The sequence below is a fragment of the Bos indicus genome, chromosome 29 (assembly GCF_029378745.1).
Source record: "Bos indicus isolate NIAB-ARS_2022 breed Sahiwal x Tharparkar chromosome 29, NIAB-ARS_B.indTharparkar_mat_pri_1.0, whole genome shotgun sequence".
Lineage (NCBI taxonomy): Eukaryota > Metazoa > Chordata > Mammalia > Artiodactyla > Bovidae > Bos > Bos indicus.
Window position 1 is genome coordinate 49,766,934 of NC_091788.1, and position 21,838 is coordinate 49,788,771.

General features: G+C 64.7%; 1 protein-coding gene and 2 long non-coding RNA genes across 16 annotated transcripts in view; 1 reads left to right on the plus strand and 2 right to left on the minus strand.

The window, feature by feature from the left end:
- The window catches only part of LOC109554675 (uncharacterized), a 45,447-nt gene extending 42,242 nt beyond the window's left edge, over positions 1–3,205 (plus strand). For 3 of the 4 annotated variants that reach the window (XR_011564846.1, XR_011564849.1, XR_011564847.1), the window contains one exon: positions 1,875–3,205. This is a non-coding gene — a long non-coding RNA (uncharacterized lncRNA). The remainder of the gene's footprint in view (positions 1–1,874) is intronic. The other variant, XR_011564848.1, reaches the window with a different exon arrangement.
- LOC139180616 (uncharacterized) lies at positions 404–5,465 on the minus strand. The gene is made up of 2 exons (XR_011564850.1): positions 3,684–5,465; positions 404–2,075 (listed from the first exon to the last, which is right to left on the minus strand). It is a non-coding gene; the product is annotated as an uncharacterized lncRNA (long non-coding RNA).
- Positions 5,466–5,503: 38 nt separating this feature from the next.
- TSPAN32 (tetraspanin 32) lies at positions 5,504–21,411 on the minus strand. 11 transcript variants are annotated; one of them, XR_011564845.1, is made up of 10 exons: positions 21,303–21,411; positions 20,263–20,377; positions 19,467–19,564; positions 14,155–14,229; positions 8,728–8,770; positions 8,362–8,463; positions 7,830–7,916; positions 6,461–6,544; positions 6,209–6,279; positions 5,673–5,811 (listed from the first exon to the last, which is right to left on the minus strand). XR_011564845.1 is itself a non-coding variant. In XM_019955336.2 (9 exons), the coding sequence occupies exons 1-9, from the start codon at positions 21,366–21,368 to the stop codon at positions 5,613–5,615; spliced, it is 897 nt and encodes a 298-aa protein (XP_019810895.2). In that variant the 5' UTR covers positions 21,369–21,411; the 3' UTR covers positions 5,509–5,612. The 11 variants fall into 11 exon arrangements, 10 of the variants coding, with proteins under 10 accessions (XP_070638639.1, XP_070638642.1, XP_019810898.2 ...); XM_019955336.2 differs by lacking the exon at positions 8,728–8,770 and having other exon boundaries at positions 5,509–5,811; XM_070782542.1 differs by lacking the exon at positions 6,209–6,279 and having other exon boundaries at positions 5,567–5,811.
- Positions 21,412–21,838: the final 427 nt, after the last annotated feature.

Consider the following 21,838-nt stretch of genomic DNA (forward strand, 5'->3'; position numbering starts at 1 on the left):
TCCCGAAATGGGCTCGTGGCTCAGGGAGAAATGCTGAGGGTGGGAGGAAACTGCTGTGAATCCGAAAAGACTGAGGAGACACACCCAGGGCAGGGGGCTCGACAGACTCTAGGCGTGAACAAGCCAGCAATAAGAGCTAAGATGGAAACGTGGTGGAAATGGAATGCAGATCGTGTTCTCAGCGCTGCCAGGGAATTATTGCTAACGTGGCCGCACAGCAGTGGGATTGTGGGTCTGCTGGGAAACAGCTTCCTTTTTTGGAGATGAATGCTGAACTACTTGTCTATGCAATTTCTGTGTCATGACATATGGAATCGACTTTAAGAGTCTTACATACACACATATCTTAAAGTAAACACACGTGTGTGTATGTGTATGTGTGTCTATATATAAAGAGAGAGAATGAAGAACGAGGTATTTATTCTACGGAACTGGTTCATGCAGTTGGGAGAGGGCCACATCTGAGCTCCATGAGCAGGTCGGCAGGCAGGAACCCAGGCGCTGGCTCCCTGTGTTTCACTCTTGAGGTTGAAATCCTTCTTCTGGGAAAACTCAGTCTTTGCTCTGAAGGCCTTCGATGATTGGGCAAGGTCCACCCACTCAATGAAGGTGATCTGTTTTACTCCAAATCTTCTGGTTGAAATGTTCAATCAGACTTTGCTGTTGGTCCAGAGGTTAAGAATCCACCCGCCAATGCAGGGAACATGGGTTTGATCCCTGATCCAAGAGGATCCCACACGCCATGGGGTAACTGAGCCCGTGAGCACCACTACTGAGCCCTCACTCTGGAGCACGGGCTTTGTCACAGGAGAAGCCGCCGCATTGAGAAGCCTGCGCCTGCATCTATCGAGGAGCCCCGCTCGCCGCAGCTAGAGAAGAGCCACACGCAGCAAGGAAGACTCAGTGCAAACACACAAAAATGGTAATCTCATCGAAAAATACCTTCTGCAATATCTGACTGGTGTTTGACCAAATAGCTGGACACCAGGACCTGGCCGAGCTGACACATAAAATTAGCCTTTCCCGTGGATATATGTGTATTCGTTATATTACTCTTTCTACTTCTTTTCTGTATTAAAGTTTTCATCAAAAGCTAAAGAACAAAGAACCTTTGTTTACAGACGTCACTATAAGGAAAGTGAAAGTCAGGTCGCAAATATGAGACAGTATTTACAATCCATGCAAGTAACAAATGACTTCTACCCAGTAATACAGACTTCCCCACGCCTCAGAAGATAGAGACATAGGATCTGATTTTAAAAATGGGCAAAAGGCAGACATTTGGCAGAACAGGAAACAGAAACAGCCAATAATCATGCGAACGGAAAGTCATGTCTCCTGGACGCACAGACGTCTTCAGGTTTTGGGCAAGAACACGCGTGCGCTGCTGCGAGCACTGGAATTGGAGCGAGCAGTGTGAGGACCGATGGGCCATGTCCAGGAGGGTGGCTTCTGCACGTGCGGCGATTCGGCACCCCACCTCTGGACGGGACCCTGGATTGGGTCCCCAGCCTGTGAGATGCGCCCCATGGGGGTAGGAGTGAACCTTAAAAATCAGGTGGTGGCGTACGGGCAGCCCTAGCTTCAGGGCTTCTATAAGTCTTTATTGAGACTTTGTTACTGTATAGCTTCTGTTTTATGTTTTTTTTATGTTTGGGTTTTGTGGCCCCAAAGCATACGGGATCTTGGCTCCCCAGCTAGGGACTGAACCCACATCCCCTGCGTTTGAAGGCAAAAGCTTAACCACTGGACCACCAGGGAAGCCCTGCTCCAGGTGTTCTTAGTCGGCACAAACCTACGCACGTGCCCACCCCCCGCCCCCGGTGTGTGGCTGCCCGGCCAGTCAGTACCTGGCTTTGTTTTTGAGTTTTTAGGTCTGTCCTAAGATGCAGAAAGCCAGAGGCCGGACATCTGTGCCCTCACCTGCAGGGACAGCAGCGTGCCCTGCGTCAGGACCACTCAGACACTTGCTTTCGTCGGCTCAGTCCACGGGCTGCTGACCCCTGCCGAGGAGATCTGGAGGAGGCATGGTAGGCCACTTGGGTGAAAACCGCATGGCAGAGCGCGAGTAATCCCTGTGAAAACAGATCCTCACTGGGCCCAGGGGACAGAGCTGTGTGCCCCGTGCCTTGGACCCTGTGCACAGGAGGCGGAGGCCTTGTTTGGGCATCTGCTTTGCTTTCACCTGCATCCAGGCGGCGCATTGGGGTGCTGACTTTGAGCGACATGCAGAGTTGGTGGAGGTGCCCCCGGGGTTACAGGACTTGGTCCTTGTGACCCAGGGGCCCCAGGGCTGCTGGGGAAGCTGAGATGCAGAAGGTCAGTGCCAGTCCTGTGCGGGCACATAGTTGTGCCCTTTGCCAGGACCTCACCTCCCTTTGGGACACCTTGTTTGGCTCCCCTCTGGGCTGGGGAAGAGGTGGACCCCTGCACATGGGGCGGCAGGGTGACCTAGCTGCCCGTCCTGAAGGGGGTGTCATTGGGCACTGGGTCATGTAGCTGGGCAGGCCAGCAGCGCCCCACTGCCCAGTGAGGTTGGGGGTCTGGACTCCTGTAAGGCCCTTGGAGCCCAGGGCAGGCAGGCAGTGTCTCCTTCCCCAGTCAGCCCCATGCTGCCTGCTGGGCCCGCGCAAAGCAGAGGGCAGGGAGAGGAGCTGCCCCTGGGCCCAGCAGGACACCCCTACAGCTGGGTGCCCAGCCTGTCACAGTCGCGCGTCCAGCTCTGCACCACAATGCCGGACCTCCGGGAAACCGGCCTGCCCCCTGGTAGCAGGTTCAGTGACGTGAGACCCCGTGTGGGTCAGGAGTCTCCAGAGAAACCGCACCAGTGGGCTGCCTGCATGCATGCTCAGTCACTCAGTCATGTCTGACTCTTTGTGACCCCCCTGGACTGTAGCCCACCAGGCTCCTCTGTCGATGGGATTCTCCAGGCAAGAACGCTGGAGTGGGCCCCTTGTCCTCCTCCAGGGGATCTTTCCCACCCAGGGGTGGAATCACGTCTCTTGCATCTCGTGCCTTGGCGGGCGGGTTTTTCACCACTGGTGCCCCCTGGGAAGCCCACCAGTGGGATATCCATCTATACCCATCCGTCCATCTTCCATTCATCCACCCTTCCATCTCTCCATCCTTCCATCCATACACCCCTCCACCTATCATCCAGCCAATTACCTACCTACCCCTCTATAAAGCATGTACTACGAGGAAACAGCTCGCGTGGTTACGGGGCTGGGAATGACCTGCTGTGGGCACACTGGCGGCCCAGGAAGGCCAGTTTGGTGACGTCATCCAGCCTGAGTCTGGAGGCCTGAGCCCCCTGATGCTGGAAACCGCAGTCTGAGGGCAGGAGGCGGTGCCTGGAGCCGCCCCAGGTCAGGCGGTGGGGCCGGAGGAGGGGCGTTCTCCTTTCCCCCATGTGCTCCGTTCAGGCCTCGGGGAACTGGCTGGTGCCCCCCAACATGGGGGAGGCCGCCTACTCTCCTGCGTCCACAGTTCAGTGCCAACCTCCCCGGGAAACACTACCCCCACAGCCTCCCCAGAAGTCGCGTCCCCTCTGGCGGGTCATGCTGAAACACTGCTGAACCCGGCTCCCCCTTCACGAGAAGGGCAGCGATGGTTCCCACCGGCCGGGCCCTGGCCCTGCACTTGGATTGCCCCCCACCCGCGCCCGTCCTTCCCTTATTTACCGACTTAATGCCGTGCTGCTGGGCTGGTTCCTCCCGGATCCCTGTTTCTGGGCAAGGACCTGACCTTACAGCCAGAGGAGCAAGGCAAGCGGAGATGCCCTGGGCTCCCCGAGAGCCACCCCATACCCAGCTCCTCAAGGAGGAGACCCCATGGGATGGGGCCTTGGCGTCGTTTAGGACCACGGCTGGGACAGTGGGGTGACCGTGGCCCTGTGTCCTTAGGACATGCTAGTCAACGCCGCCATCTCCCCCAAATCGGGATGCACGGGGGTGGAGGCCACGGCGGGAGGGCCCGCTTCCTGTGATTAGAATGAGCGGGCTGCTCACACACGCTCTGTCTCTCGTCCCCGTTGGGCCCTGCTCGCCTGGTTTTCAGCCCCAGCAAAGGGATGCTTTGAACAAAACAGTGGTGACCTTGAGCTGGAAGGGGGAGCGGTCCCACCTGGCCCACCCGGGCTCCTTTGCCACTGGATTAAGGGGCCCCGAAGGGGGCCACGGTGATGGGATCAAGAGGAAATGCGGTCCTGCTCCTGAGTGAGGGCGGGATGAGGGGGTGATGAGGGTGCATGGCAGAGGTCACCACCGGGAGGAGGCCTTCCTTCCCAGCACCCTCCCCAAGAAGAGTGGGCTCGCCAGCAGGAGAAGCAGGTGGGAGGGCTCGGAGCGGGTGGGCGTGGGAGGGGAGCGGCGAGCCTGATGGCAGAGGGTGCCGGCCACAGCTTCCGGCGCAGACTCTTCTCCTGCACTCTCACATCCGATTCTACGAACTCTGACCGTGACACACCCCTTCTCTTCTCTTCTTCTTCGGTTTTCACCATGCTGCACGGCCCCTGCCGTGGAAGCGTCAAGCGTACACCGCTCGACTGCCAGGAAAGTCCCTGATACGAGCCTGTTCCCTCTTCTTCCCACCACTGCTGGTGCCTTCCTTAAAGTTTATTTTGTAAGATGAGAAGAACAGACTGGGAGAGGAACACACCTCCCAAGAGGCCCTGGACGGTTACCAAACCCAGAACCGCAGAACCGCGAGACTTCTGCCCACGAGCTTCCGGCACAAGGCTGCTCGTCTGTCCCTGGGGAGCTGCTTGTTCTGGGAGGTGTACTACGGCCTGTGTGTGACTGCGGGCAGCGGGCGTTGTTCACTTTGTCCCCGTTTGGCTGCACCTCACAGACGCTGCTCCTCACTGGGGAAGAAGCAGACTCTGCCGGTTTCGGTGGGGCGGGGCCGCACCCGCTTGGTGGAAGCTCCACGGGCCGTGTCTCCTTCTCCTTTGGCAGCTACGGCGGGGCCCCCAAGCTGGGCTGGGCCAGTCCGGTGTCCCGCCCAGGACTCTGGGGCTTGAGCCGAGGATGCCAGTCGTCAGGTGGTCAGATGGCGGACACGGGGGCGGCAGCAGGCAGGATTTCTCAGACGCACCCCCGGGACTGTACACGCAGCATCACTACACGAGTGATTTCTCCTTACAACAGGGAAGTCACCCGGGTGGCCCTCACCTAGTCACCTGGGCCTGCAGATAGTCCTGCTTGGAGGGTCAGAGGGGAGCAGGAGCCCTCCTGCCTGCGATGTGAGGATGGGGGGCCGTGTGAGGAGGGGAAGTGGTCTCCGGAGCCGAGCAGCCCGTGGACAGCCGACACGGGTGGGGCCTCAGTCCTGACGCTGCGCAGAACTGAACTGCCTCCAGTCTGCTTGAGCCTGCAGTGGGTCCTCCCTTCTCCCCAGAGCCTGGGAGTGGGGGGCCAGGGAGCCCTGCCAAACCCACCCTCTATTCCCTCTGCCCGCACTCTCACCCCCCAGCCTCTCCCCAGAGTCTGCAGTTGACCCCTGCTCCCCCAACCCCCGTCTGCTTCAATGGAGGTGCTGGTCTGGTCAAGCCTCCTCTTCCCTGACCCCCCACCACGTGGAGGGAAACAGCTCCTCCCCTCCCACGAGGGTCACATGCGAGTCGAGACCGTAGCTTCTCCGCTCCCGTGGGTAGGCGGGTGGGTGTCCTGGAGCAGCAGAAGCTGACCCGAGCGTCTGCTTGGACTCAGACGGCCCCCAGGAGCATCTGCTTTGGACGGGCGCGGAGACGGGGATCCCTCCCGGATGCATCTGTAGACTCTGGGCTCCTGGGGAGGGTGGTTGCGGGCCCTGAGGGGCAGAGGGACAGTGAGGACGTGAGGGGCCGGGATCTGGGCCCGGAGGGCGGGCAGGTGGCCAGAGCAGAGGGGCTGGGTCAGCGGTGGAGGAGCCTGCGGCATGGATGGAGGCAGGGGGCTGTCCTGGGGGCCCCAGAGACGCCGCTGTGAGACCGGGTGTCTGCGGGGGCGGGGAGGGGGCGGAGCCTGCCTGGCGGAGTGCTTGCTGCCCCCCAAGGGCCTGCTCTAGGGTGTCGGCCTGGGCCCTCGGTCCAGGGGCCCCACAGCTGGGCAGAGGCGGGATCTTGGGAGCGGGAAGGGGTGGTGCTGTCTGCCCCCTGCCCGCACCTGCAGGCCCTTAGGACCCTTCTGGGGAGGTGGCGGTGGGGGCGGGGGGTGGGTGGGCCTACCGTTGGCTCACGGGGTATCTGCCCAAGCGGATGGTGAACCAGATGAAGGAGCTAAGCAGCATTGCGTACACCTGGTGGGCGGGGGGACAGAGCACATGTCCCAGCAGCTCTGGGGGCTCACCGCCCCCCGGGGAAGGGGGTCAAGGAGGTCCTGTCACCCCCAGGCCTGCTCCTCCCTGCTCCCTGTGCAGGGCGAGCCCTGCGGGTCCCCAGGACCCTGGGGGTAGGGGCCGCGGGGGTGGTGAGAGCTACCGTGAAGGCGAGGCCCAGGCCGATCAGGGTGGAGACGATGTTCCTGTGCACCCTCAGGAAGCTCTGGATCCCCCGCAGGCAGTCCTGGGCAGAGGGCAGCGTGTGGGCCCGGACCACCCCTCCCGACCCGGGCATGGCACCTCCGCAGGGGCGGGGGGCCCTAGCGGACACTGGGACCCAGGCTAGGGGTGCCACCCGTCCCAGGACAACTGCCCCGAGCTCCAGACAGGTACTGAAAACAGGCAAAGACAAGCAGGATGGAACCTGTCTCTGTGGGGACGAGGGGCTCCAGAGGCCCAGCGGAGCCTGCCTCTGGGTGTTAGGCCATGTGTCTGCCCCTCCAGGGCAGGCTGAGTCCCAGGTACCCCACTGAGGGTGAGGAGAGGGCACTGGCTAACAGGGAGGGGCGTTCCTGCCGCGTCTGAACCTCCCCGGCCTCCCCAGGCCGTGGCGCCCACAAAGGCACCCTGTCTGCAGGGAAGAGGGAGGGGACCCCCCCCACTCTGAACCACTCAGAGGTGGCGTTCGGCTCCGGGGAAGGACTTGGCGTTTGCGGGCAGGCAGGGGTGGAGGCCGGCTTGGTGTTTGTCTATCCATCTGCCCCTGAATCCCTTTGACAGGCTCTCATCCCCGCCCCTGCGGCTGCACTTCCTCTTGGAATGCGACTGGGGTCCACCCTCCCACCCCCTCCCCCAGGGGTCTCTCCCCACAAGGCTTTCGCAGTTTCCCATGTCGCCTGCCTCAGAAGGTGCAGGAAGCCGGCCTTCACCCCCACTTTGCAGGCGAGGACCTGGGGCCTCCCACCCCCCATCCCTCCACTGCCCTCACCTCCCCCCCAGCGCCAGGGCCCAGGGCACTGTGCTGGCTCCGTCAGGGCTGGGCTTCCAGCCATTTGCATCCTCCTGTCTGTTTCTTGGAGGGTGGCCAGGAGCCTCTTGCCAGAGATGGGGTGAGTTTGTTCCTGACTGGTGGGGGAGGGGAGCCAGGGGGCGGGGGTGAGGGGAGGCCACTGTCCCTGCCTCCGACGCCCTCGTGGCCAGATTCAGGCCCAGGCTGACCTTCCAGGAAATGTCCTTCCCGCTTCGGGGTCCCCGGCACAGGCAGAGCTGCCCACCGCGCTCTGCGGGCGCTCCGCACAGCTCAGCCCCTGGGTCTCCTACCTTCCCCTGCCCTTCTAGACGGTTCTGACGGGAGGGTCTCAGTCCCTCAAGCTGGGAGCTGTACGAAGGAGTGAGCACCTGGGCCCAGCCGGGTCAAGTGAACCCAGCCCAGGCCAGCCGCCTCCCTGGGAGGGTCTGGGGGGCCAGTGGGTGGGTGTGCGCTGCTCTGGGGCTGAGAGCCCAGGGATGGTGGCGAGCCCTCCCCTCACCTGTCTGGCAGCCTCCTCCCCCTGACACAGGTCGGCTTCCAAGCCCCCCAGGAGCCCAAGGGGCGAGCTCTTGCCACAACACCGGAACTGCAGGAGCGGAAAAGGGAGGCGGTCTGCTCTGAGAACCCCAGGGGCAGAGGGGAAACTGAGGCATGACGTCCTCCCCCCGCCCTGCCCCCAGCCAGCACGGGGGCGCAGGGCCAGGAGGCTGGCTCTGTAGGGGACACCCAGCTCCCAGCAGCCCGGCCTGCGGGCACCGAGACCGGCTGTGCCACCTCCAGCTGGAAGCTCACGTGTGCACACGGGCTCTCACACTCCACTCTGACCCCACGGACTCAGAAGCCAGGCCTCCCAGGGCGGAGGAAGACAGGCGCGCTCTGCCCTGCGCCTTGCCCCGCCGTGGCATCGGTGACCCAGGACCCTCAGCTCCGCACCTGGCCAGCTGGCTCTGGGGGACTGCTCCCCTGTGCCCCTTTTCTGGATGGCAGGCTGCTCAGAGCTGCGCTGGAGGAGACCTCCCCCACGTGCTCACCGTGTCCTGGATGGCCACCAGCTCCTGCCGCCCGCTTCCGGATGCGCTCCTCAGCGCCCGCTCGTAGGCCCGGTCGTAGGCGTCCAGCACGGCGTCCTCCATCTGCACACAGGGCAGCGGGAAGGCCGTGCTGGTGAAGCTCACGTCCCTGACGGACCCCCTGACGACCCTCAGGTGCTGAGTGGCGCTCAACCGGCCTCCTCCTCTTGCTTCCTTGGGACCGGGCCCCCCAGGAGCAGGGCCTGCGTCCCCGGGTGCTGGTCACAGGGGTTCCCGTGCTCCAGCTGTGGGGACTTCCCCCCAAGAATGGTTGTTGATGCCACTCATGCCCTGGGGTCCCGCAGGGTAAACCAGCTCTTGTCTTACGGTGGGAGGAGGGCCTGGCCTGTGTCCACCTGCTTCTGTTGATCTGGAAATGGACAGTGGGGAGGGAGAGCGAAGGGTGGGCCTGGGGGAGACAGCCAGGAGCCGCCTCGTGCCGGAGTTCAGCTCACAGGGATGGTCCAGGTCGTCCCCCAGAACCATCTGGTACATTCCAGAAGGCCCAGGCAGCTGGGGTGCAGGCAAGGCCTAAGAGCCCAGGGCTGGCCATGGGCACCCAGGGCTGAAGAGGCCCCTTGGGGCCGATGGAGAAGAGCAGCAAAAGGGCCTGGCCAGCTGTGCGGTCACCCTGTGCCCCTTCCCCAGGCCTCCTTCCATCTGCCCAGCTAAACGTCCCCTCCTGCGCCTTCTGAAGTGCCCTCCCCTTGCCAAGTTACTTCGCCAGAGGCAGACTGGAATCTTGCCTCCTCCAGGGAGTCTTTGGTGATTGTGCTGGAGTCACTGGTCTGGCACAGGCAAGGCCTCTGAGCTCCCCTGCCCTCCTTCCCCACCTCAGAGACCCTGAGCCCAGCCTCCCTTCCCTTCCTGCCCCTGAGTCGTGTGCCCGCTGGGATAGGTGGGCGGGTGCTCGGGGGTACCCTGCTCTGGCCACTCACCCCACCCTCCGGAAAGGACCCGGCTTCCCCACTCCCAGCCTGGAGGACTTGGGGGCCGGCGGGCGGCGGGGGGGCTCTTGCCCAGTGCTGCCCAAAGCCCTGGTGCCCCTGTAGGGACAGGCGGATCTGCACCCCCAACATCGCGCTCCGAGCTCATTGCTCTCTTGGTGAGACCCAGATCTCCGAGCCTCGCAGATGCTCCGGCCGCTCTGTTCACTACCCGAGGGGGAGGTGGGCAGCGTCCTGGGCGGGGGGCCAGGCGCCAGGCTGGCCACCCCTGCAGGAGGCCTGGCGAGGGGGCCCTCTCCTGGGGGTGGAGACCGGCTGGGCTGTCCTAGTCTCTGTGGGAGGAGGTCTCGGGGGGGCCTGTGGGGGGAGCAGAGCCAGCCTGGGGTCAGGGGTACAGGAGGCCGTGACAGGGGCCAGCCCCCCTACCCCTCACTAGGGCCCAGGGAGACCCTGGCCCCTCTGAGTGCTACCAGGAACACTGGCTGGAGGGGCACGCCCACCGGGGCTGAGCTGTGGGTTCTTCCCCCTCCTAGCTCCCCACCCGCTCCCGACCCCAGAAAGGGGGGCCATGGGCTCCTCTTTCCAAGTGGGGGCCATGAGCTCCTCCTCCAGGTGAAGAGGTGGATCCGACAAAGCCACACCCCTGCCGGAGACCCCTGGCCTGGATGTGGGGCTCGTCTGACTCTCCTGAGGCCCGGTGCCTGGGTGGGTGGTGCTCCACAGACGGACCCCATCCCCGGGCTCAGGGGTCCTGTGTGTCTTTAGGAGAGAAATTCATGGGGGGCTGGGAGGTCTCAGAGGCCCTTGGATCCCAAGATTTGGGTGCTCCCTGCAGGGCGCCCTAATCTTTAAGCCCGATCTCCCAGGGCTCTGGGGGACACCCCTCAGGACAGGGCTTCTGGGCTGCTGAATACAAACCAAGGGCCTGGGGCGTCCCTGCCAGGCCAGCTCCCCACGAGGACCCCTCCCAATCTTACCACTGACCACCCTCCCATAGTCTGCTAACCTGCCTGGCGGGGGATGCCTGGGGGGCGGGGGCAGTAGGAGCTGCAGGTGGTGTGGAGCAGCCCCCGGTGGCCCAGGGCCGGCTCTGGCGGCTACTGGACCGTGGGGGCGGGGAGTGGCCCCGAGGGGCGGGGCCCAGCCCTGGAGCTGGGGGACGCGCAGCCTTTCCCCAGCTCAGGCACCGCGCACTCAATCCGTGCCTGAATTATTAAGCGGGGCCTGGCAATTCATCGCCCGCAGGCCTGTCTGGGGACTGGGCAGAGCGGCTCTCAGGCGCCCTCAAGCTCTGTATTCACAGCACGACTGCCTAGTCCTGCTGAATGCCCGCCAAGCTTCAGGGCACCTACCAGGGCCTGAGGCTGGGAGGGGGGCCAGGGGCCGGGAGAGGGGGGCAGGGAGTGGTCAGGGCCTGCGGGATGGCTTCGGGACCACTGGAAGTCAAGGCCATCCTCAGGTAGACAGGCCATCTGGACCCCGTGTTTCAGGATCTCTCAGGGGGTGCCAGGGGAGAAATGGGGGTGAACAGACCCCTTAGAGCAAACAGCGCGGCCCTTTGAGGGTCTCTGCTCCGGCCTCCAGGAGGACCCCATGGAAAGAGGGATCTGCTGGCCCAGGTTGGCCTCGATGCCAAGGGCCCCCAGGTGCCCGGGGTCGGGGGCACAGGACAGGTGGCTCCTCGGCCCCTGCCACCTGGGGCCCGCACCCTCGTGAGAGCGAGTGACGGAGGTCAGACCCGGGCTCAGCGGCTGCAAGTGGGTTCCGCTTGTCCCTTCACCTGTGCTGATTCATTCCCGCACACGGGGAGGTCTTCATACTCCTTTACAGACGAGGACACGGAGGCCCAGGAAGGTGGGCCGATCGCCCAAGAGCGCAGGACGCAGGGCTGACCCCACCCAGGCCCCCCTGCGCCCACTCAGGTGTGGGAGGAAGCCCCAGCCCCCACTGGGGCCTGCCAGGGCCCTGAACCCTGGACCCCAAAGGCCAGCTGCAGCACAGACCAGACCAGAATGATTTCTGTCGGGGGTGGCAGGGGCTGTGCAGGGAGGAAGCCCAGCTGGGTCCTGTCTGCTTCCACCCCTTCCCCTTCCCAGAGCGGGAGCCCCAGAAGGGTTTCGGCCTGTGGGCCCCGCCCCTGCAGAACCGCCAGCCCTGATCTGGGAGCTGTAAACACACAGGGTCAGAGTCAAGACAGGGGGCTGCAGCTGCCCCGGGGGAGCTGCCCGGCCGGGCACCCTGGCAGCTGTCTTGGCAGGGACCACCCGTGTGGTGACCCTGACCTCGCCTGGCCCGGCAGCTCCTGGGTGGGGGGCCAGCAGCCTGGCTCGGTGCTCCCTGGTCTCCGAGAGCCGAGGCTGCCTTTCCAGGCTCCGACCCCCCAAGAACCAGAAGGAATGCTCTTTTCCCCTCTGGTCAGGGGTGGGTGACCCCAGATGATCCCAGAATAGTGGTGAACGGTTTGGGGTGATCTTTGGGCAGCTACGGGAAAAGAGGCGTTGACTCAGGTCTAAGAGCCCTGACAGTGGCCCCTCTTGCTCCGGCTCTGCCAGGGTGACCTGGTCCCCTCCCCACCCCCATGGGCCTGAGCCCCTCCATCTGCAGACCAAGAGGATGGCACCGCCCTGCAAGGTCTGGGGATGCCCCCTCAACTCCAAGAAGTTCAGCGGTGGCGGGGCGGGGACAGGGGAACCAGGCCGGTGCTGTGGATAAGGCAGGGCAGGCCAGAGTGGGTAAAGAGAGAGGGTGAAAGTGTGAGTCGCTCAGTCGCGTCCGACTCTTGTGACCCCATGGACTGCAGCCCACCAGGCTCCACTGTGCATGGAATTGTGCAGGCAAGAATCCTGGAGTGGGTTGCCATTTCCTTCTCCAGGGGATCTTCCCAAGCTAGGGCTCGAACACGGCTCTCCCGCACTGCAGGCAGACTTACCCGCTGTCACCAGGGAAGCCCTCTGGGCTTTAGCGTGGGTAACCACACGCCTGAAAACGCACAGCACAAACTTGGTCTCCTGACCCAGCTGTCCTGCATGCTTCATGAACACCTTGGGGCGCCCGTGCAACCAGGGGCCAGGGCCGCTGGGATCCCTGATACACGGTCAAACACGCCGCTGGTCACCTGCCTGCCTGGAAACCCAGGATCCTCCAGGGCTTCCCTAGTGGCTCAGTCGATAAAGAATCTGTCTGCAATGTGGGAGACCTGGGTTCAATCCCTGGGTCAGGAAGACCCCCCACCTGGAGAAGGAAATGGCAACCCACTCCAGTATTCCTGCTTGGAAAATCCTGTGGCCAGAGAAGGCCGGCTTGTTACAGTCGCAAGAGTCAGACACGACTTAGAGACTAAACCGCTCCCCTCACCAGTGTCCTCCAGCAGGACTCGCCGTGGTCTCCCCGGGCTTGTCCTTATGGAGTGCAGGGGAATCTTAAGCCCAAAGAGAGGAGAAAGGCGCGCGCTCGGGGTCTCGGAAAGTCTGTCTGGACAGGGCCTGTGGGGCTGGGCTCCCCAGGGTCTGCTCTGGGGTCTGGCCTGGTCTGGGCTCCCTCAGGCGAAGCCTGGGCCTGGGTTCTCCTGCCTGGCTTGTGTCCGCTCCTGGGGGCTGGGGGGAGGCCTCTACAGAGAAGCCCCTTTGGGAGGGGCACCCAGGAGCTGCCCTTCAGACTCACAGCTCGGCTGGGAGCGAAGCTGAGCCTGTCAGGGCCACAGGCACAGGGCACGGGGGGTGCTGGCCAGCCCTGCTCTGCCCTTGGGATCGGCCACATGGACCAGCGGCGCCCCCTCCTCAACAGACTGCGGACCCTCCTGGCCCCGCCAGGCCTCGGCCTCTGCAAACAGAAGCCCATCTGGGGCTGCGTCCCCCGTCTCTCTGAACCTCTTGGGCACCCATTTCCTCTGTCTGGCCACAGAAGTTCTGACCTTGACCCCGAGCCCTGGTCTGGGAGGACTCAGCTTCACTCATGGACTTGACCAGTCCCGTTTCCCAGGCAGGCTTTCAGCTGTGTCTCAGGGCCTGGAGTTCAGGCAGAATTTCTGGAAGGCCAGGCGGTCCCCGCCCCCCGTCACTTGGGAGCGGTCCCTCCCGAGCTATGGTCCTGCCCTCCTCCCTGGGGTGGCACCCACCCTAGACCCGGGCCCGCAGGCCTCAAGCCCCATTGTCCAGGGGCTGGCGTCCCGCGTGACTGCGTTATCTCAGAACTGGGGCCTCCCTCCCTGCCAGCCTCGAGCCGCCCCGGGGTCCCTCAGAACCAGCAGCACCCAGAGATGGAGGGGTGGGTGGACGGAGGAAGGAGAGGAGAACGGAGCACCCCCCCCCCCCCGCCCCCGCAAAGGGACCCACGCCCACCATCGCCACGGTCACCACCAAAGTGAACATCCCTGGGAACAGCCCCCGGTGACAATGGAAGGAGCAGGTCACCAGGCAGCCCGCCTGCAGGCAGGTCAGGGCTGCCCTGAAGGACCGCTGGACACCCTGTCCCCTGTCCCGCAGCCCCTGCTGCTAACGGGCCTCTCTCCTGGCCAGGCCCGGCCCCCGTCAGGGTGCAGTCCTCGAAGGTGCGTTTTTCTGGAGCCGACCCCTCCAGTCAACCCTGCAGGCCTGGGAGGCTCCCTTCCACCAACCCCCCAGGTGCCATCTTCCGGGCCCCGGGGGGGCCTGCCCCCTTCCTGCCCCAGGAGCTGCCGCTCTCAGCCTAGCAGAGGGCCGGCCCGCAGGCAAAGAGTGTCCCCAGCATGGTCCCCACACCCGCCTGCCTCCCCCTGGGGCCGCAGGAGAGAGGGAGCAGGGCCTCCCCTGCGTGGCGGGGCCGCGCTTACCTGAGTGGGGCTGTGGGCCCTCCAGAAGGCCGCCTGTACGAGGGCGCAGAACACCAGGGCAAAGCTCAGGAAGGCCTGGGAGGGGCAGGGGAGGAGGCACCCTGAGTCCAGGCCCCGCCGCGGCCTGGCGGCTCCCCCTGCCACAGGCAGACCTGGGGCGGCGGGCACGCTGGCTCCCAGGCCTCGCTAGGCCCTTCTCAGGAGGCCCCCACGGCTGGCTTTGGCTTCCCAGGACCCCAGGGAGGCGGCGGTCAGGCCCCCGGATGAGGCAGCCCTCTGTGCCTGCGGCCAGGAAAGGCACCAACCCCAGAAGGGCCGGGCAAACCTTCCCTGAGCCTGAGAGTCAGATTCAGAACAAGTGCCCCCTTTCAAGTGGCCTGGCCTGGAGGGGCGGCTTGGGGATGTTGGCTGCACTTGGAAGTGCTGTGCTTAGTCACTCAGTCGTGTCCGACTCTGTGACCCCATGGACTGGCGCCCGCCAGGCTCCTCTGTCCGTGGGAGTCTCCAGCCAAGAATACTGGAGTGGGTTGCCATGCCCTCCTCCAGGGGATCTTCCTGACCCAGGGATCAAACCCGGGTCTCCTGCATTGCAGGTAGACTCTTTACTGACTGAGCCATCAGGGAATCGCTTGGATAGGAAGGGCCTTTTCCAGAAGCGACAGCTGGTTTTGCTTGGTTTTCTGAAACAGGCCTCCCAGAGGTTCAGGAGCTGGGGTTCTAGCCAAGAGCATGGCCCAGTGGCCACCCTGAGATGGGGTGACTCCCAGCGGAGGTGCTCTTCTTCCCACCGGTGTGCTCCCCAGGACCCAGCGGGCCTGTCCACCTCCTGCCCATGCCTGGGCCTCGGGCTTTGGCGGACCCTTTCTCTCATGGGGGTTCTGAAGCTGACGAGTGTTTGTCCCCTCCCCCGAAAACACACAAATGTCCCCAAAGCTCTTTTGTGGGTCATTTCAGAGGCTCACCCCAGGCTGCCCCTGGGACGTCCCCCACTGTAGTCTGACTGGTCACTTCGTGCTGGGGATGCTCCCATTCAGGCTGAGCCTCCTCCGGGAGCTCTGGACGGTCAGTCCGCCTGCTGACCACCTGGCCCAGGGGTCTGGAGTCCGGTATCGCTCCTTCCCGGGAGCGGGACTGTCTGCCGCCTGGGGCCGGTGTGGCCAGGCTCTCCCAACCCAGGGTCTTACTGGGGTGACACCAGAGAGTCCACGACCAGCACGGGGTCCGTGGCCAGCATGGAGGGACACGCAGGTGCAGACAGACACGCTGACAGTGCCCGGGCTGCACGGGGCGAAGACTGTTCTGTTCCACACTTGGTGGAGGGGCTGCAACCAGGAGATGGGGGGCCAGCCCACCGGCTCCCAGACTCCATGCAGGGGCAGGGACCTCCAGCTCCCCTCAGGGGTAGGAGGCCCACCAGCTTCCACCCCACGTTTTCTCCTGCCTTCCCAGGGGTCCACCAGGCCTCAGTCTCCAGATGGCTCTAGGATGCCTCTTCCTCCCCTCCCTCCTCCCCCTCCTCCTCTCTTTCCTCTCCCTCCTCCCCTTCCCCCTCCTCCCTCCCCCTCCTCCCTTCCCTCTTCTCCCTCCTCCCCCTCCCTCTCTTCCTTCTCCCTCCTCCCCTTCCTCCTCACTTCCCTCTCCTCTTCTCCCTCCTCCCTTCCCTCTCTTCCCTCCTCCCCTCCTCCCTTCCTTCCTCCCCTCCTCCCTTCCCTCTCTTCCCTCCTCCCCTCCCTCCTCCTCCCCTCCCTCCTCCTCCCCTCCCTCCTCCTCCCCTCCCTCCTCCTCCCCTCCCTCCTCCTCCCTCTTCTATTCCTCCCGCTCCTCCTCCTCCCGCCCCCAGGCTGGCCAAGGGCCCCTTTCCCCATCTGGAAGCCATTGCCCAGCGCTTCCTCCCAGGCTGGAGGCCCGGAGCCAGCTCAAGGGACTAGCATTTTCCAGGAACTGTTCCATTCCCCAGGAGAGGGAGCATCACTCCGGCCCGCCCGCCCACCCGTTCGCCTTGCACGAAGGGTCCTGGGTGGCACACGGGCCGCCTGTGCGCTGAGGCACTGGGTGCGGTGGGCCCCATGCCTGCCGCCCTCTCTGCTGATTCTAAACAGCAACATAAATAAATCCAAATGGCCTCCTTGGCGCAGCGGCCAGCCATGCTCTCAGCCGCGCATTTCCTGTGTGCGAGGCTGGTTTGGGAGGGGGCGGGGGCAGGAAGGGGGAGCAGCAGGAAGATGCGGGGCAGGACGGGAAAGATCGCCCTCTCCTAGCCCTCCCGGGGGCTCGCACGCTCCTGACACACACAGAGGCCAGACACAACACCGCACCCCGGGGTGCACACATGGGCCCTGCTCACCGGGCGGGCGCGGGATGGGGTCCCCCGGCCCCCTGCTCCCCCTCACCCCTCCGGGGGCAGTGCTGGGGGCCCACGGGAGGCTGGGGTGCAGCAGGAGGCCAGTCGTGGGGCCCAAGCCGCGTCCCTGGCAGGGAAGCAGAACCGAGGCCCTGGTGCTCCCGGGTCCCTGCCCCAGAGCAGGGCGCAGAGCGCGGTGGTCGGGGGAGCTGGGAAGACCCTGGCCAACTGGAGCCTTCGGCAGAAGCAGCTTCAGGCCGCAGATTTGCGCCTAACACCATGGCGCCCCCTGGCGGCGGACGCGGCAGACTGTCGCCGCCGGGACCTCCGGGTCTGGCCCCGCTGCCGGCAGCCTTGACCTCCAGCAGTGAGCCCCTGTGGCAGCCCCAGGCCTTAGGGCTCCCCTCCGACGGGACAGTCCACTTGCCTAGTCGGATGCCCCTGGGGCCTCCCTTCCTCCCCTGCCCAGCCGGACCATACAGGCCAAGTTGGTAGCACTGCCCACGCTCCTGTGGGGTCCTGGTTGCGACCCAGCTGCCAGATGGGCCTCTAGCACACCAGGCCCCGGGCCCGGCTCTGGGACGTGACTGCCCCGGCCTTGGTGTGTGGCTCAGTCGTGTCCGACTCTGCGATCCCATGGACTGCAGCCCACCAGGCTCCTCTGTCCATGGGATTTTGCAGGCAAAGATACTGGAGTGGGTTGCCATTTCCTCCTCCAGGGGATCTTCCCGACCCAGGGATCAAACCTGGGTCTCCTGCACTGCAGGCAGATTCTTTACCGACTGAGCTACCTGGCCTTGGAGGTGTCTGTAACCCAGGAGTCACTCAACACATTTGCTGACACCACTGGCCGAGACCCCTGCCAGCCGTGGGGACCCAGAAGGCTGCCAGGGAGCCCAGGGTTGTCAGCTTCAGAGTACACCTGGGGAAACAGCCCCCAGCAGGAGCTCCCGGGGGGGCCGCCTCATGAACTGCTCCCAGGGTAGGGGTGGGGTCTGCAGGCGCAGAGGGCTGGAAGCCAGAAAGTGGGCACCGCAGGGACCCTTGGAGGCCCAGGAAGGCTAGACTTGGTGTTTCGGGGAGCCTGAGAGGGACTGGGGGTGCAGCTGACACCACGGGGCACCAGCCAGGAGCTGAGGCCCTAGTTCAGGCAAGAGACGGCAGCTTGAGCCCACAGCGGACACCACAGTCCTTGGGGAGGCGGGGCTGGTAGGTGCAGCAGGACAGGCCACTTGGAGGAGCAGGTATGGGGGCAGCAAGGGCCCCTGCAAGGGGCGAGATCAGGGCAGGGGAGGGAGCCCCACCGCTGGCAGCTGCCACGGAGGGCATGCAGCTCGGGAGGAGCCCGGGGTCTAGGGGCCACGGCCAGTCCTGACCTATGGGCGAACCGATCGGGCCTGGCCTCGTCCTAAAGGGTGGAATTCATCCGAACTGTGTTCCCAGAGCTTCCTGTGTCACAGAACCAGACCGTCTCGGGCCTCGGACCAGCACCCAAGGCTGGGAGGGCCGATGCTGCCTTTCAAAGCCCCAATGGATGATGGGGGTGAGGTAGAACGCCCGTCACACCACCCCTGGGGAAGGGTGCCCAGGTGCAGGGGTCCTGGCTGTCCTGGGTAAGAGTCCTGACTCTCCTGGGTGGAGGGGGTCCCAAATGTCCCAGGTGGAGGGGTCCTGACTCCCGGGTAGAGGGTTCCGACTGTCCCAGGTTGAGGGGTCCTGACTCCTCCGGGTGGAGGGGTCCTGACTCCCAGGTGGGGGGGTTCCAACTGTCCCAAGTTGAGGGGTCCTGACTCCTGGGTGGAGGGGTCCTGAATCCCAGGTAGGGGGTTCTGACTGTCCCGGGTGGAGGGGTCCTGGCTCCCAGGTGGGGGGTCCTGACTCCCGGGTGGAGGGGTCCTGACCCGGGTGGAGGGGTCCCGACTGTCCCTGGTTGAGGGGTCCTGACTCCTGGGTGGTTGAGGGGTCCTGACTCCTGGGTGGGGGGGTCCTGACTCCCGGATGGAGGGGTCCTGACTCCCAGGTGGAGGGGTCCTGACTCCCGGGTGGAGGGGTCCCAACTGTCCCTGGCTGAGGGGTACTGACTCCCAGGTGGGGGGTCCTGGGTGGGGGGTTCCGACTGTCCTGGGTGGGGGGCTCTTGATTCCCGGGTGGAGGGGTCCTGACTCCCAGGTGGGGAGGTCCTGACTCCCGGGTGGAGGGGTCCTGACCCGGGTGGAGGGGTCCCGACTGTCCCTGGTTGAGGGGTCCTGACTCCTGGGTGGAGGGGTCCTGACTCCCGGGTGGAGGGGTCCTGACTCCAGGTGGGGGGGCTCCGACTGTCCCTGGTGGAGGGGTCCTGACTCCCAGGTTGGGGGGGTCCTGATTCCCGGGTGGAAGGGTCCCGACTGTCCCTGGTTGAGGGGTCCTGACTCCTGGGTGGAGGGGTCCTGACTCCCAGGTGGGGAGGTCCTGACTCCCAGGTGGAGAGGTCCTGACTCCCGGATGGGGGGTCCTGGGTGGGGGGTTCCGACTGTCCTGGGTGGGGGGTTCCGACTGTCCTGGGTGGGGGGGTCCTGACTCCCAGGTTGAGGGGGGTCCTGACTCCTGGGTGCAGGTTTCCGACTGTTCTGGGCGGAGGGGTCCTGACTCCCGGGTGGAGGGGTCCTGACTCCCAGGTGGGGGGTCCTGGGTGGGGGGTTCTGACTGTCCTGGGTTGGGGGGTATCCTGACTCCCAGGTGGGGGGTTCCTACTGTCCCAGGTGGAGGGGTCCTGACTCCGGGGTGGGGAATTCCAACTGTCCTGGGTGAGGGGGTCCTGACTCCCAGGTCGGGGGTTTGCAACTGTTCTGGGTGGAGGGGTCCTGACTCCTGGGTGGGGGGTCCTGACTCCCGGGTGAGGGGGTCTTGGCCGTCCCACACCCCTTGGGCTTTGCTTTCCTTAGGGACACAGGGGTGAGGTGGGCTCCCTCAGCCCCCAGCTTGGGGCACTCACCGCAGCCATGAGGCCCCCGGCCCCTCTCACAGTGGCTGCGGCGCTCAGCATGGCCCCCAGGGTCAGGAGTGCAGCCAGGGCAATTCCAGCGGAGAAGGCTGGGGGTAGAGAGAGGCGTCAGGGTGCCCAGGCAGGGGTCCTGGGTGCGCAAGAATGGACTCGGGGCTGCTGGGCTCCCGGGGGCCCTGAAGGGGCCTCGTCTCCTCAGCAGGGATGTGCCCCCACCTTCCTGCGCTGCCCCTCCCACCCGTCCCCTCTCCCCTCCCCTGGGGGCCGTCAGAAGCCCGTCCCTGCCCCCAGGCCCAGCTGACAGGCTGGTAATCTTATCAGTCCAGGCCCAGCCCCAGGCTTCCTGCTCCCGGGGCTCTGGGGTTTGGGGCTCGAGATAAACACGGGAGGCCTGGGGCTAGGACCATGGTAACCCCGCCAGCCTCGGCTTTCACCACATCTGCCCTCCTCAGCCTCTCGTGGTCTCTCCTGAGGCCAAGACCCCCAGGGGTGGGGTTGGGGGGATAGGATGCCATCTCTGTGAGCTGTTCAAGGCCTCATTGGGGGTGAGCACCCCTTCCTACCTCCCGACATACCCACGCTGCCCTAGAGGCCCAGGGAAGATCCAGGCAGACCTAGGCTCTGCGGGGGGAGCTGGGACCTCAGGGCAGCCCCTCCTGCCTCTGACCCCGCTGCCTGCCCCAGCCCAGCTTCTCTCAGCAGTCCTCACCCCAGCCCAGGGCTCCTCCCCAGCTGCCTTTGCTTCTGAAGCCCCTCCCCAGCAATGGCTGCCCACAGCATCACTCACCCCAGTGGTGCAAGGCCTCATAGGTGGTCCTGTCTGCGGACACGGGGCCGATGACAGTGAAGTGGGGCCCAAAGTAGCTGAGCGCGGCTGTGGCGGCCATGGCGGAGCCCAGGAGCTGCAGGCAGGCACGTACAGCTGGTAGGCGCGGGGCTGGGCACCGACCCCCACCAGCCGTCTCCAGCATCCTGGTCTCATGAGACAGGGTCAGCTGCAGGGCTGGGCACCGACTGCCCCACCTGTCTCCGCATCCTGGTCTCATGGGACAGGGTCAGCTTCAGGGCTTCCAGGTGTTCTGGGGGTGGCCTCAGGGGTGTCTTTACTGCAGACAGCTACCCCCACACCGTCACACACAGACATCCCATCACAGACACCACACCACACACACACACCACCCATCACACACAGATACTCCATCACACACACAGACACCCTATCACACACAAAGATGCCCCATCACAGACACCCCGCTACACACACAGATACCCCATCACACACACAGATACCCCATCACACACAGATACCCCATCACAGACACCCCACTACATGCACAGACACCCCATCACACACAGATGCCCCATCACACACACAGACGCCACCACACACACCACACAGACTCACGCTCACACCCCCCTTGCCAGCACGACACTCACTATCCTGCGCCTCCAAGGGCCCAGAACCTCCGGTGGTTCCGTCTGAGGGTGGACACCCCCAGTCCTCTCAGCTCCCCCTCTCTGTGAGAGCACCTCCAAGGGCAGGAGGCCAGCCCCCAGCCCGCACCCCTGGGGGACCCCTCTCCGACCCCAGTTCCCCAGCCACCCAAGGCCCTCAGGCCTCCAGCAGGCCCCTTGCTGCCCAGCAGGAGGATGCACACTGCTCAGGGGGCACCTTTCGCCGCCGAGACTTTGCCCCCAGGACCCCAGGTGCACGCTCACGGGGGCGGGAAGGCAGGTGTGTGTGTTAGGGGGAGGACCCACAGTTCTGGAGACCCAGGAGCACGGCGCACCCCACCCCCGCCGCGTCCTGCCCAGCCTGCCTCTTACCAGAACAAAGAGGCTGGTGGCCAGCATCTGGCATTTGGCCACCCTGACTCGACTGCAAGGCTCCATGGAGGTCCGTCTGCTCTCCTCTGCTCTCCACTCCCCTCCCCACCCTCTCCTCTCCTCCCCTCCCCTCCCTCTGTGGTTTTGGTTTCCAGCTGGGCGGGGACCTCAGACCACAGTTCCCCACAAGGAGCTGGGTTAGGTTGGTCACCCATCTGCCTGTCAGCATACCCAGGAACTGAGCCTCTGGGTGCCCCAGAAAAAGGGCAGGGAGGAAGGGGAGCGGGGCAAGGCCAGCTTCCGCCCCCCTGCAGCCCCTCCCCTGGCCCAGGCCCCCAGGACACGAGCAGATAAACGAGGCCTCCCTGAGGGGTGCGCCCTGCTCCTGGCAGGGCCTTGGAGGACCCTGGGAGGAAGTGGGCGGGTGATAGAGGGCGCCTGGGTGGGGGTGAGCTTCCCATCCTGGGAGTGTGCAAGCAGAGGCTGGACCCCCGTGAGTCCTGCCTCGGGCTGCTGTCCTTGCAGGACTTTGGGAG